The 14,497-nt window shown below is 47.9% G+C and overlaps 1 protein-coding gene across 6 annotated transcripts in view; it reads left to right on the top strand.

The window, feature by feature from the left end:
* Positions 1-14,497, top strand: part of ARHGEF12 (Rho guanine nucleotide exchange factor 12) — a 1,284,704-nt gene that overhangs the window by 598,858 nt on the left and 671,349 nt on the right. For all 6 annotated transcript variants that reach the window (XM_069614339.1, XM_069614338.1, XM_069614336.1 and 3 more), the window contains one exon: positions 13,315-13,429. In XM_069614339.1, coding sequence (XP_069470440.1) covers positions 13,315-13,429 — 115 coding nt within the window. The remainder of the gene's footprint in view (positions 1-13,314; positions 13,430-14,497) is intronic.

Below are 14,497 nucleotides of genomic sequence, written 5' to 3'. Positions count from 1 at the left end.
TTCGGGTCCTGCCGTTCGGATTGACCTCCACCCGAGGGTCTTCACCAAGCTCATGGTGGTGGTGGCAGCATATCTCAGGAAAGGGGGATTCACGTCTACCCCTACCTGGACGATTGGTTGATCAGGGCGCGCTCTCCCAAGCAAGTTCTGGAGCATCTGTCGGTCACCTGCCACTCCCTTCAAATGCTGGGCTTCTCCCTCAACTTAAAGAAGTCCCACTTGACACCTACCCAGCGGCACCAGTACATCGGAGCAGTGCTCGACACATCCTTGGGGCAGTGTTCGCCTCCCCAGGTGAGGGCTCATCACATTCTGCAGATGGTGCACATGTTTCAACATGCCCAGACTCTCCCAGCATTCGAATTATTGAGATTGCTCGGCCTCATGGCATCCTGCATTCTTCTGGTGCCAGAGGCCAAGTTGCGGATGAGATCTCTGCAATGGGCTCTCAAGCTCCAGTGGTCGCAGTCCTCTGGCAGGATGTCGGACCCCGTTCAGGTGCCGTCCTTGGTTGCCCAGAATCTTCTGTGGTGGGCCGTCGAAGGCAATCTGATGAAGGGGGCTCCATTTTGGCTTCCCTGGCTGGAGGTGACGACCGATTCGGACGCGTCCCTCACGGGATGGGGAGCTCATGCCAACGAGTTGACAGTCAGCGGTCGTTGGTCTCTGTTGGAGTCCAGACTCCATATCAATCTGTTGGAGCTGAGGGCCATCAGGCTAGCCCTGAATGCTTTTCTGCCTTCTGTGTGAGGGAGGAATATCCTGATCCTGACGGACAACACAGTGGCCTTGAACTACCTCAACAAAAAGGGTGGGGGCAGGGTCTCTCCCTCTGTGCAGAGAGGCGATGCAGCTCTGGTTCTGGGCTATCGAGCAAGAAATTTCGATCTCGGCAGTTCATCTGGCCAGAGACGAAAATGTGGCGGACACTCTGAGCAGGCAGAGCACGGTCTCTCACGAGTGGGAGCTGGCTCAGGAGATTCTCCTGGAGATCTTCACCTTTTGGGGGACCCCACAAGTGGATCTCTTCGCCACCAGTGTCAACCGGAAGTGCGAAAGATTCTGCTTGCGGGAATTTCCTCCAAGAGGAGGCTTAGGGGACGCGTTCGTAGTGGAGTGGTCCTTTCCCACTGCTGTATGTGTTTCCTCCAGTCCCCGTCATTCTGCAAGTGCTACGGAAGTTCGGTTCTCGGATGATCCTCATTGCTCCGGCATGGGCCAGGAGAATGTGGTACCCGGACCTTTTAGATATGTCCATCTGCCCTCCACGTCGTCTTCCCTACCGTGACAATCTGCTCTCACAGGAGGGGGGGGTCAGTGTCATGATGCCTACCCCCGAGGACCCAGACCACATCCAGAAACCCCGGAAGCAGGCATCAAGTTATCCTAAGCAAGCCCAACAACCCCTGCTAGGGGCTAGTTGGGTCCAGTCCTGGCGCCTATGGCGCCAGGCTCATATGGAGAGTCAGTCCTGGCGCCATAAGCGCCAGGCTCATAGATTAAAACTTACATGATGCAGGCCATGTTGCAAGAGCTCCAAGCCAAAAGAGGCTTGGAAGCGACTACTTTACTTAGGGACTATTTTTTACTGGGGTGGGGCTGGGGAGGAATACTTGCCTGGGACTACTTTGGAGGCTATTTAAACCATGCCCGAAGAGCAGCACACGCTTTGCGTTATTCTGCATCCAGCAGCGTAACGCTCACCGTGCCTGCAAGTCTGCATCCAGCTTTCTGCCACGACCGCCTCAAGTTTGGAGCTCCTAGAAAAGGGGAGCAAGAAGGAGAAAAGGTTAGAACAAGAGCAATACCTTTAATCCTTACCTGAATTCCCGATCCATCGCGCCTTCGAGCTGGAAGAAAGATGTTATTTTATGCGCGTCCCCTCGCCTGCTGCAGCGCCGCGCTGAACTCGCTGGCCTTCGCAGCATCTTCACATTCCACCGCATCCTCCTGCATGTTCCCGCCGCACTCCGGCACCTAACGAGAAGACCAGAACAACAAGGTGATCCAAGGGAATACACACAGGAATATTAGTTACCCCCCCCCCCCTCCCATTGACTTGCCTGATTTTACCACCGGGGGTACTATTCCTCTTCACGGGTCGGCGCAGCTTCCACTGCATCTTCGCCGAACCCCGGCCCCTAAGTGGAAACAAAAGGACAGCAAGGTGAAACAAAGGGACTAACAAGGGGAACTCTCCTCGCCACAATAGACTTGCATGATTTTACCGCCGGAGGTATTATTCCCCAAGACTTCATACTTTCTCTCAGCGCCTGAATAAGGGAGAAAGCAACAGGTTACATATTGACATTATTTTATTGAACTGTGTTGGAAAATACAATTCCTTACCAGAATACTACCTACTTCATTAGGGTCAAGCTGCAACCTGCATGGAATCGGACAAGAGTGAAAGTCAGGCATTCAAACTCTTACGAACTTTATACTTACAGCGTCTTGCCGGGAATCTCGGAGTCAATATTGTTCTGGAACTCACCAATTCCTTTGAGCCAGTGAAGCAACTGGTTATCAACGCGCCCCTGCGCTCAATGCAGGATGGAGAGCTCATCTTTTCAAACCATCTGGTGAGACTATAAGAGGGGACATCAAAGGTGATCTTTGGGGAGAACAGCGGGGGTGGGGGGATTTACGCTGAACTCCACGGGTGGTTAATTCCCTTTCTCCATTTGCAGAAGAATATTCCTACAGGCCAAGCAAACGAAGCTAGGTGGGCCAGTCCAGTCCGTCATCTTGGCCCTGCGCGTCACATTGGTGGAGACCGCAGCTGTCCAGTTCCGATCAACGCCTCAGTGGGAGCCAGGTGAGCGTAAGAGTCAAGTTCTCCATCCAGAGGTCAAGTCCCTCAACCTTCATGCTTGGCTTCTGAAAGGTTGAGGTATAAGGATTGGGACCTCCCTGAAGACGTGATGGTGTTGCTTTTGGCCAGAAGGCCCGCAACAACGTCCCTGTATGGTTGCCGCTGGAGAAAGTTCTGCGACTGGTGCAGCCACATGGGCCTCTGTCCATACTTTTGTCAAACACTACTCCCTGGATTCTATCCATGGGCAGGATTTGGCCTTTGGCAAGGCGGTCCTCTACTCTGCAATTTAATTGGGCATTCTAAAATTCTAAATTCTTTTTCCACCTCCATACGTTGGTACTGCTTTAGGAGTCTGTCATAGATGTGGAATACGTTGGAACCAATCCCTTCGAAGAACAAGTTACTTTCTTACCTGGTAACGTTCTTTCAATGGGATATTCCGACAACGTATTCCACATTGCTCCCACCCTACCTGCCCCTCTACAGAATTTCTTATGCGATTGCAGCTTTCGTTTCCGCAAGGCTTTCTGGAGTCAATTCTGGCAGTAGATTGGTGCCACACATTCTGGGAAAAAACTACAACTGAGGCTACGGGCGTTGTGCGTCCTACTTATAACATTCGGTGACGTCGGCTCGATGGAGTCCCTAGAGGACAGCTCATCGACTGACTTAGACGTGGAACATTTTTCAAAGCAGCACAGCTGTGGTGATTACCTGTCATAGATGTGGAATAAGTTGTCTGCTATTTTGCTGGACTTCAGGACTTTTTAATTTTACCCCTGGAGGTAGTGAGCCCTTTTTCTCACTCTCGTATTTTGACCTGATTTGGATTATGGGTTTACTTTGTTTTTGGAGTCTGACAAAGTTCAAAATGTCAGTTTCGGAAGAGTCTTCTGCCTAGTTCGAGCAGGCTTCTATCTTCTCCATAGCGCATTTCAGAATCTTTGCTGTGGCGATTGTCCATCTCGACTTTTCAACCGAGATCTGGCGCGTCCACCAGAACTCCTTCGCGGAGTTCATAGTCAGCAAGGAGTGGAGTCAAGTATGCTATTCTTGTGTATCTAGTCTCGGGGCAAGACATCAGCAAATGTCTTAATGTTTCGGGTTGATGTTGGTTCTCACACAATTTGCATTTGTTGGAACTAGAGGCAGATCTAATTGCCAAAGATTTTGTGCGTGGGCAAAAGATTTAGTCTCGCACTCATGAAAGTGCTTCTCAGTAATTTATCTGGGAATTTAATGCAGTATGCGTTGGGTGCCTTCAGTTTTTTTGATGCCGTCGGGAGGTGGCTTAACAGTTTGTTGGATGCTGCTGCTTCGTTAGTGTTGATCCCGTCCAGATCTTAAATTTTTGCTTTAACTGAGGATTAGAGATCCGGTCTTCCACGGTGCAGGCTATATCGTTGAGTTTGCTCTTTAGCGCCGACACCCACGAGTTTAGCAATTTGCAGCGGCCACTTTTAGTTTCCTCTGCAATCAGATGGTAGACTGGCGGGCTGTCGGTCATCAAAATTTTCCTGAAGAGCTGCATGCTGCTCTGCTCTACTGTTGCTGCCAAGGAGAGTAAACCAAGTTCATGTCTAATTGGTGCAATAGAGATGGATTTGGGTACACCAAGGACTGAACTCCATAGGTAGCCTTCCAATTTTGCCCATAGTGCCACTGGCATGTTAGGTGTTGCGTCCATCCCGTAGGCTATAGATGGCCCCACTTTTGTTTTATAAAATTGAATTGCGGGCAGCAACGAAAATCTTCCGTACTTTTTGTCGATAGCTCTGGTTTGGGGTGTTAGATTTCGCATTTTATCCCAAAGGGCCTGCTGCATTTTCACTTCTGTTCTGGAGCTATCAATCATAACTCTCAGGTATTTAAAGTGTGTTACAGCTTCAATTTATGTGTTGTCTAAGGACCAGTACAGTTTCTCGTTTTTCTGTGGGTGTTTTTCCAGGATCACGATTTTCGTCTTCATCTTGTTTATTTCCAGGTTATTTTCCTCTATGTATTTCACCCGGTTGGTCAGCTGGCGCTGGAGTCCAATCAGGGTTTGATCCAGCAGAATCAGGTCGTTGGTGTAGAGCATACAGGAGACGCTGCACTTGCCTATTTTCGGAGGAAAAGATCTAATTTTGTTTTCAGTTCCTTTGTAATCTCCCAAAAAGGCGATAAAAAGGGCCGGGGCTAAAGGACAGCCCGGTTTTACTCCCCTTTTCGATAATTTCCTCTGACAGGATACCCTGCTGACTCAGACGAACCCGCTGTTTTGTGTTGGTATCTAAGGCGTTCATAGGTTCCAAGATCGACAGAGGGCAGGTCCAGAGTTTCTGCCGGTCTACTTGATCGAACGCTTGGGTCAAATCGACAAATGCTAAGAAAACTCTTGGGGCGCCGGCTCTGATGTTGCTTTTGATTATATTTATAAACGGGATGTTCAACGACGTACCCACGCTCTTCAGGAAGGCAGTTTGGAATGGGTCAGCGCAGGGAGTGAATCTAGCCCACTTATGGAATCTTGTAAGCAGCAGAGTTGCGAAAATCTTTCCAATAATATCCAGAAGAGCGATTAGTCAATAGTTGACCGGGTCTTCTCTGTTCTTTTTAAAAATCAGTACTACCACTGCTGAGGTCCATGAGGTTGGTATTGATTTAGATTCCATACACCGGTAGAAAATCTTACTAATAAGAACTGTCCATTCGTTGGGGTGACACTTTAGATCGATATTTGTCAGACCGTCGTGACCTGGGGCTCTTGAGGATTTTAATTTGAGTATTGTTCTTTTAATATTGCCTTCATCTGTTAAATCTACCCATGGTGCCTCCGACCTTTCCTCTGCTACTGGAGAATGGGTTCTAGGGGATTCAAAAATGTTTGAAAAGTAGTTCACCCATAAGTCTTCAGCTACTGAATTTGTAAGCTTCTCGTCAGTTTGGAGGTCAGTTTTCTTAATTAAGGCCCAAAACTCACGTGATTTCTTTTTGCTTATGATCTTTAACATTTCTTGTGCGTCGTTTTGGTAGAGTATTATCCTGTGGCTTTTGAGCCATGATTTGTAATTTTGTCTATTTGCGGAGAGTGGTCCTGGTTGCGCCCGTGTTGTGGATAAGAACCAGTCTTTTCATTTGCCTCAATTTCCTCCTTATCGCCACCAAGGTCTTATTATAAGTGGGTTTGTTTTTTGCATTTGTTTTTGTTGCTGACGTCCGTCCCACTTTGTAAACCGATAACAAGGGCAAATAGTTTAGTCTAGATGATGTTTCGGAGTTGGTTGCTCCAGACGCTAAGGTTTTAGACTTTTCTGTTAGGTCTGTTATGTCTGAGGCCGTCGGGCGGAGACGCGTTTGCTGGTTGTTTACTTCGATGTGCGACCCATACTTTTTTTTCTTCTGGGGACACCTAGTGGTCCATAACATGGTCAGCAGGTTATGGTCACTTTCTTCGGTTCTGATCACCTTGAAGGTCGAGATTAGGGGCAGCAAAGCGTGGGCGACGAAAATGTAGTCCAACGTAACTGCTATGTTGTCTCACTCCCAGGTCGGTAATCGTGGCTTTTTGTCTTGTAGCCATGCCGCGTTGTGGAAATTTTGTGATTTCATTGTCTAGCCATGTGGTCCCCCGCTCCTCAGCTAATGACCCGGCAGGTTGTTTTGGCTGGGTTCAGGACATTTGGCATTAAGGTGACCGCAGATGATTGTAGGTTGTCTCGTGGTCTACATAGATTTTGTCAATAACCTCTGCCACTGATGCACAGAAGTTTTTGTTTGTGGTTCTTTGGGGATTCCAATATAGGTTAATGATTGCCATCTGGGTGATATCCCAAGTCTTAGAGTCCGGTTTAAGGTGTTGTCAAGATACTAATACCGTTAGTAGTCCGTAGGTCTCCAAGTTTTTTTATAATGCTAATTCCTGACTCAGCTCACTCAGCCAGAAGGAGGCCATAGGAAGGGCGGCCCAGTAAACCTTTAGAGGCCAGAGATATCTCGATAGAAAAGCTGTCGAGAGATGGTTTCTCGACCAGCCAAGTCTCTTGGAAACAAAGGATGTCAAGGATGTCAAAGGCCCCTAAATTGGGGCCTTCAGGTTTTGTCAGATGCAAACAGCCTCTTGTGTTCCAGGACCCCATACTCAATGTTTTCGCAGGGAGGCTGGCCGGGTCTTGCAGTTGTGGGTCATGCAGCATTTGGTTGCAGGGTTGTCGTTGCTATCTGGTGGGCTTGCTGCTTAAAGCTGCATGAAACCACTCCCATGGTCCCTTTTTCGTCTTTGCATTGCTAGATGTTTTAATTGTTTCCTTTGGCGGTGCTTTGTGGGCGTGTGAAGAACTGTTTTTTGCGGCCCCAGAAGTTTTTTTACAAAGCCTGGCTCCCTTGTTTGTTTCTGCTTTTAGAGCCTTCATTCTCGCGATCGCACATCAGCCTCTCTCCCTCTGTTTTCGCTCAAATGGTGTCGGGTTGGTCTGCGAGTTTCCGACCTGTCAGCTTGCAGATGGTTTGCTCTGTCGTCGGACCTCAGAGGATCTGGGCTTTTTCTCCCATCTGTTGTATTTATAAAGATCTTCTGTTTTTGATACGCAACAGTAATTTTTGTCCACCGTTCCCCCCCCCCCCCCCTTTGTGGGGTTGCGATTTTCATGGTGTCTCTGGTACGTCTGTAAGACGGAGGCCCATGTGCTTGAGTTTCTCGTCGACTTCCTTTGACACATCACGCCTTGAGGACGCTTTAATATGTAGGTAAGCCTTAGCTTTCTGGTCCCTATGGTAGGGCTCGATCAGTGTGAAGTCTTCAGTTTTTAGGGATCTAAGTTTACGAACTTTGCTTAGCATGATGAGCACTTTTTTTCTATTCAGGACCATGTATATTTGTTCGATATTTGCTCTAGTTTGAAGGTTCGAGTTTCCTCCACTTGTTTGTGGGAAGTTTTGGTACATGGAAAGAACTGCTGATTATCAGAGTGTCTTTCTTGTCTTTGTTGTTTCGCCGCAAGGGTAAGCTCAATTAGCGTGTTAGATCTTGGTCAGGCTTTATTGTTGGCACTTGCTGAACGTGGGGATGATTGGTCGTTCCTTTGAGACACTGGTTCGGTGAGGTGGGGATTCGTAGATTTGTTAGAGGTGGGAGTCTGCACCTCTTGGCGCACAGTGGCTCTACACCTGAGTTCAGGAGTCGAAAATGTGATCTCAGAGATTACTTGTGCTTGGACGGGCGACTGCTTAGCCTCTATCGGTCCTTGTGATGCGTCGTCTAGGACCAGGTGTTGTGTTATGTCCATCAAAGATTTGTCTGCCATAAAGTCTTCGACTGTGGTTGGTGATTTGGCAAGGTCCACCACTTCTGTGTCCGACTGGTGCACGCCACATTGGGCGTTTGATTTGCTGGGTGCCTTAATTTTGGGCGATTTGCAGATCATATGGGCTTCCATTTGGCAAGTTCGCGCTTGTGTCGAAAGGCCATTTGTTGGTAGTTGCAGTGTCACTTGGTGCTTTTTGTTTGCTCCCAGCTCTGGAGTCGTCTTTGTTTTTGTAGTGCCTGACAGTGGAAGGCACTTTGTGACATGGGTCACGTTCTGCTTGGTTCCTTTGCGAGGAGGAGAAGTTGCCAGTGGATGTTTGCGTTTTCATCTCTGTTCTACAAGTCTGGATTGAATTGGCAGATACTTATAGGTTTAGTAATTCTTTGAGTGAAGCAAATCTGGTTTCCCATAAAGCTTGCTGTTCTACAGTTTTTTTGCTCCAAGGCCGTTGTATAGCCTTCCACAAAGATGAGCTTTGAGTGCATCATGGCTATTATGGTTGTGTTATCTTTCATAGTCGTTTATTGACTCATAAAGCTTGCCAAAGGGTGTCAGAGCTATTGTCACTGCTGACATAATGGTCAAGAGGTCAGTTTTTTTTGAAGGGGTATCTTTTTGTGGTGCAGTTGGGATGTCGCTCAGTCTTCTATTTCTGGGCGGTGCAGATGCCACAGGGGTGCGACGATGGTTTGGTGTTGGATGGGGTGGTGAGGCTTTACAGTGATACCTCTTCTCTATGCCAGGTGTCATTTGCGGCACAAGATTTTCCACTGAAAGGTGGCAGAGAGGAGCAGTAAACGGGACTTTGCCAATTATTTCATTGGAGACGCCCAAAATTTCCGTTTGGTTCCCCCATGGTTGGGCGCCAGCGAGGTATGTAGTAGAGTTTGTAGTTTGAACCTGAGTCTGCGGAGCCGGGCGCACTGGTGGTGAATCACCCCCATTTGTCGATTTTCCAGTGGTTGGGGGGCGCTCGCCAAAGACTTCTCTGCTGTGCCTGCGTTTGGGTTGTTTAGCAGGCTGAGCCCTCTATTTCGTTGCAAGCCCATCTGTGCAATCCTTGTTTCTTCTCTGCCATTCTGAGTTAAATGATCAGTTGGAAGGCTTATGGCTGTTGGGTTTTGGGGGGGGAGTGGGAGTTGGTAACGGCAAGTCGTCTCGCATGACGATTTTGTTATCTGTTTTCTGCGATTTGTTCACTGGGGGCGTTTCTTGTAAAACCTCCAGCATTTCAGCATCCGATAATTCCAGAGACAGGGCTAGTTTGCGCTTGTGCTGCTTCTTGAAGTCTTTTAAGGCACTAGCAGCAGTGAATTCGGAAGAAATTTCTTGCCCATTTTGATTTTTCTATTTGGCGTAAACTGCTTCTTTCTCAAGATTTTGGTTGCAGAGTAGTCTTTTGCTCGCATTCCTGGCTTTTCCCCTTTAGGTAAGGAGAGGACTTTCCCTCTTACTCTTTTTTTGGGTAAGATTTTTTTCTGTGAGGTCATGCCTGTTTTCAGGCATTTGACGGCTGTCGATTCTGGTGAGAATACTAGAATGTCGCGGCTCGAGTTGACTTGTCTTATGCTATTAGTAAATGGGGCGTCTGCTTGAGAATCCAGGTCAGATCTGTCTGATGCTGAGCTGGACGTTATGATAGATGTAGCAGTTACTTTTCGATCGTTTGGAATGATGCCGGCTAAAACGTTTGCTGGCTCGGCATGTACCAGGGCCACTATTCTGACCGGTGGCGGTCTGGCCCGGTGGCTAGCCTAGCTGGAATGCCCAATGAGAGGTATGTTTGTCGGCAGGGTTGCGCTGGTCGGAGTGGCCTTCCCCGCTTTGGACCTCGCTTCTGAGTCCAGTTCCGTGTTCCCGTGCGGCCCAGTGACAGGAACTTCAGGGCTCCTGTCAGAATGTTGTCCCCACCCATTCCTTCCACCGCCTTCCGCATAGCCTCCCGCCCCCGAAGCAGGCTCTGGGAGAGACCGTCCTTCAATAGTCTCTACCAGGACGCCACTCGCCGAAGCGGGGCTCCGGGGGTAGAGGTCTATACTGGAGGTCACGGAAGAGACTGGCGGAGCAGGCGGAACAGGTAATGCTCCGGGGCGGGTAGGGAGGCAAGTGTATCCAGTTTGCTTTCTTCGGTGGCAGTCCCCGGGCCCGGCTCAGTGCTAGGCCCGCAGTCCTGTATGGGGACGTGTATCAAAGACTGTCTTGTCTAGGTTGGGCTCCAGCACCTGAGAGGCAGTACCACTCTCTGTAGTCTGAGGAAAAGGCTGCCGATGGACAGCAGGTGTAGATGGTGGGTGGTCCCTGCCGTAGTTGAGTCAGAGACAACATGGGTCTTACCCTCTCCGGGCTGGGGATTTTCTTTCCGGTTGGGTATGATGACTTTTCAATCGCCACCTGTCGGCTTCGTCGTCGGGCGGGAGATTGCTTGCGCAGTCCGTGTCCATGGCCATGTCCATATCCGCGTCAGGGGCAGCGGGTTCCATCAACTTTCAGTGACTGCCAAGGACTGCAGTCAGCTCCGCGGACTGCTACACGGTGTAGGTAGGGGTTATGTGGGTCCTCCCACAAGGAGAGCAAGAACACACTCTCTGGAAACACGTGTAGGATGACAAGATTCCTCATAAGATTTAAATACTTTTTCTGGTGCGAACTACTGTTCCCCAGAATAGTAAAGTGAAATTGACTTTACTTACCTTTTCTCTTTGTAGGTCCAGCACACACCATCTTATGTGGAGTGCGGGGGGGGGGGTTACTTGTTAGGCCCCTCTCCTACGTACTTATGTAAACATTTTTATGTTACACACTACTTTCAATGGCTGATGGCAGTGGTTTAATTTTCCTACCATTGTGCTGTTCTACTGCAGGGTGAATACTCGGCTGCAGTATAGCACCTATGGGTGACCTTTTTGGCAAAATGGCCGCGTCTTTTTTTTTTTTTTTTCTCACCACTTTCTGATTGCATGGTCTTTTGGCTTTTACTCTGCCCGCAAAGCTAGGTTTGAGCCCTTTCTTCATTTTGCCTTTGGTGGGCTTCAGCACTGAAACCCACTTCTGGCTCCAGTGTGTCTGGAAGGGCAGGAAGTGAGGGAGATTCCTGAAACTCCCCTGTCCTTTGTCTTTAGGAATGCCTGAATCCACCCAGTCCTGATTGGCTGGCCGGCTGTCCTTGCAGGAAAGTCACCCTGCTGTTTGAGTGACAGCTAGGCTGTGCATGAATTGGAGAAACATGCTTAAAAGGCTCGTGTTTAGAGACTGAAGAGAGTCGACCAATGGGAAGAACAACCCGACGAAGAAACCATGAACAAAGCTTGCTGCATCCTCCTGGAATTTTGAATTTCCCGTTGAAGCCCTGCGGCTGTGCTGAAACTCCTTTTCCTAATCGACAATAGAAGCTCTGGAAGGGACGACTTCTTCCCTTGGGTTAGTGAGACCAATTATCCCCGAGATTTACTCCACTGGACCCCCTTCCCCAACTGGCTGTACTACTTTGCTGCTGCAGGAACCGAGTGCCAGGGGTCGACAGATCCGTAGCCAAGTGCGATGTCTGCGATCCGGCCAAAAGCTCCAGGAGTCTCCCCATGACCCTTTAGAAGCAGGACGACCAGAGCTCGAGTCCCCTCACCAGAGTGCAGGACTCAAGGGGTGAAGGAGGCCCAACCGGTATCAAAGATCCGCGGTGGTGCTGTTTACCACGCACTGAAACCACAAAGTGCTGCTGGCCTGAAAAGAGCCCGTTGCTGCCGCAGGAATCCCCCAGATCTCCTCCCTCTTGTCCCCATGTCTGAGGCTCAGGAACCTAGGATCTGCATCGCTGCAACCAGACAGAAGCCAGCTGGTCAACTCTTCTTCTAACCTAAGGTACTGTTCTGACTTGGGCTACAAACATCGGTGTCTTTAGCTGTGCTGTTCTCTAAGTTGAGACTTGCAGTAGCTACTTTGCTAGAGTTGATGTCAACTCTACCCTTCACAAGTGTAACAGCTTGTGACCCTACAGTGATTTTTCATTCACAAACTCTATAACTTCGTGCAAGAGTGCCTCAGCTCCATAGACTGTGCTCCAATTGACTTTGGCTGTCCTGGCCCCGTGCAGACTCTTCTTGTCCATTTGACTTGGATAACTACTGTTCCTCATAGGTGATAACTTGGTTTTTAACTAATATTGCTTGGAAAGGTTTTTATCTAGACTTAGTTGGAAGACTGAAGGTGCTCACATGCTCTGAGAAACCGGTTTAACCTTTTACCTTCCCTTAACCTTTCCTTTCTACAAACCTCAGAATTTACAAAGTGTACTAGTGAAATGTAAATGCCATTACTGTGTTAGTTGGTGAAGTCCCCTCCAGGTGTAGAAAGTGTGGGTGAAGCATCTCTAAAGAGTATCTACTAGCGTTGTCTTGATTCTGGGAAAGTATTTTAAAGTACATTAATTGTTACATAAATTGCCCCTTTTAAAGAATGCTTATTTAAAAACTACTGTGAAATATATATATTTTTTTAAACTTGAGTTAGTGTTACTTGGCTACTTGTATTGGTGGATTTCATTGCGACAGCTCTACAGCTCACATTTACCCCTCTTGAGATAAGCCTGGCTGCTCAGTCACACTACCAACTTGTGTAGTACAGGCCTATACCAAAAGGTGGGTTACCTAATACCAAGAGGACAAGGGTTGTGTAGTCGGCTACAAGGTTACATCAATTCTTGCCTAACATGTTAATTACATTTTTTCCTCCTTTATCGTTCCTAGCTGCGATCGAGGCCTAGACGTTTGAAACAGTTTATTGAAAACGGTTTTTAAATGCAAATTCAATCAATAATGCAAAATTAGAGGATAGTAATAAAAAGCTAACCACAACTGTTTGTGTTTCTTTCTTGCATCAACCTAACTTGTATGACTCTGCTTTTCTCATGCAGCACAGTGGTTGGTGGTAGTCTTAAGTTTGATTCTGGTGCTGTGCAGCCTGGTGTACCCACTGCATGTCCCTACAAGTGACCTCTGTGTACCTCCAGTACATTAGGAAACAGTTATAGCCATATAAGGCAATGCCCTGCAGTAAATAACAATTTGTGAATGGGGTTTGTAATGCCATGGTTATTTAAACCCCTTCTGCTCGGACATAGATGTTTATCTTTTGGATATCATATGCCCCCCACATCTCAGTCCTTCGGTATTCTTCTTTACTAGATGTATTTGTAAACCTGTTTCATGTCTCCTGCAGCTCTGCCATCCAATATGTGATTCTCACATACATGAAGCACTTGGGGGTGAAAGTAAAGGAGCCAAGGAACCTGGAACAGAAGCGTGGCCGCATTGGTTTCCTTCCAAAGATCAAGGTAAGATCGCCCGATCATTGTGTGTGCTCTCTCGCTCCTTAAGCTGTTGTTTTAAAAATCAGAACTTGGCCCTGTGAGACGTGCATTTCACTCTGAACACTCCAAAGAGCATTGTGTGTTGTAATTCTTCCTGTGTATGCCATTATCTATATCAACCCAGCACTAACTGATCGGCAGCCCAAAGCCTCCAAGTGCTCCTTTCCCTCGTTAGCTGTCTCAACTTTTTCTCATCTCATACGAGAATCATGTGATGTACGTACTTCTCGTCACTGATTTAGTGCTTTAAGGTAGAACATTGCACACCATCTGACCCGCTTATCTGATTTCAAAGTGGATGGGGTAATTGCAGTTTCATGATATCTACAGTGTGTTATAGGCTGTGATGTCTTATAGGGGTCCATTGACAGGTCTCTGGGTCCTTAATTACATGGGATTTAAAGTAGAGAATACTTGGTAATCACCTTTTTCGGATATACTGAGTATACAAGCTACATATAACACAGAATTGCAACATTCACTATTGAATATAAACCGTTGAATGGATATGCCCCGAGGTGGCGGGCCGATCCTTTCGGTAGCAGCCAGCTGCCCAAGTTAAGGGCACGGGGTGAAGGGAGGGGAGGCCGCCGATGGGCATATTGCTAGCAGCACCCATGTAGATTCCCTACACTGGTGCTAAGGGTGTCTGTAATAAAAAAAGAAAACATACCTTTAACCTGCAACTCGGCTCCGATTAGTGCTTCTTGTTGGATGAGTCTGTATTCAATGTTGAGGACTCGGAAGTCATCAACATGAAAACAGACCTAACTGACAAGCAGCGCGGCACCAGGCCGCGGGATAAAGGTATGTTTCTAGCACCCATGTAGCAAACTACACATTTGCCAAGTGGTAAAGGGGGCGCTGTCTGCCAAGGCAGTTTGGAACATGGGCTTGTACAATACAGTAGAGTCTGTTCCAAGCCTCCTGATTGACCAGCCCCCCACCGATGGTGCTAATGGATGATAATATTGTTTCTTGATTAGGCTGGATCCCTGCTCATTGGTTATAAAATTACATGCAACATGTTAG

Source organism: Ambystoma mexicanum, chromosome 9 (assembly GCF_040938575.1).
Source record: "Ambystoma mexicanum isolate Mex_15411 chromosome 9, UKY_AmexF1_1, whole genome shotgun sequence".
In the NCBI taxonomy this organism is placed as follows: Eukaryota; Metazoa; Chordata; class Amphibia; order Caudata; family Ambystomatidae; genus Ambystoma; species Ambystoma mexicanum.
The sequence above is the reverse complement of the archived record's forward strand: the minus strand, read 5'-3'. Positions and strand labels throughout refer to the sequence as shown.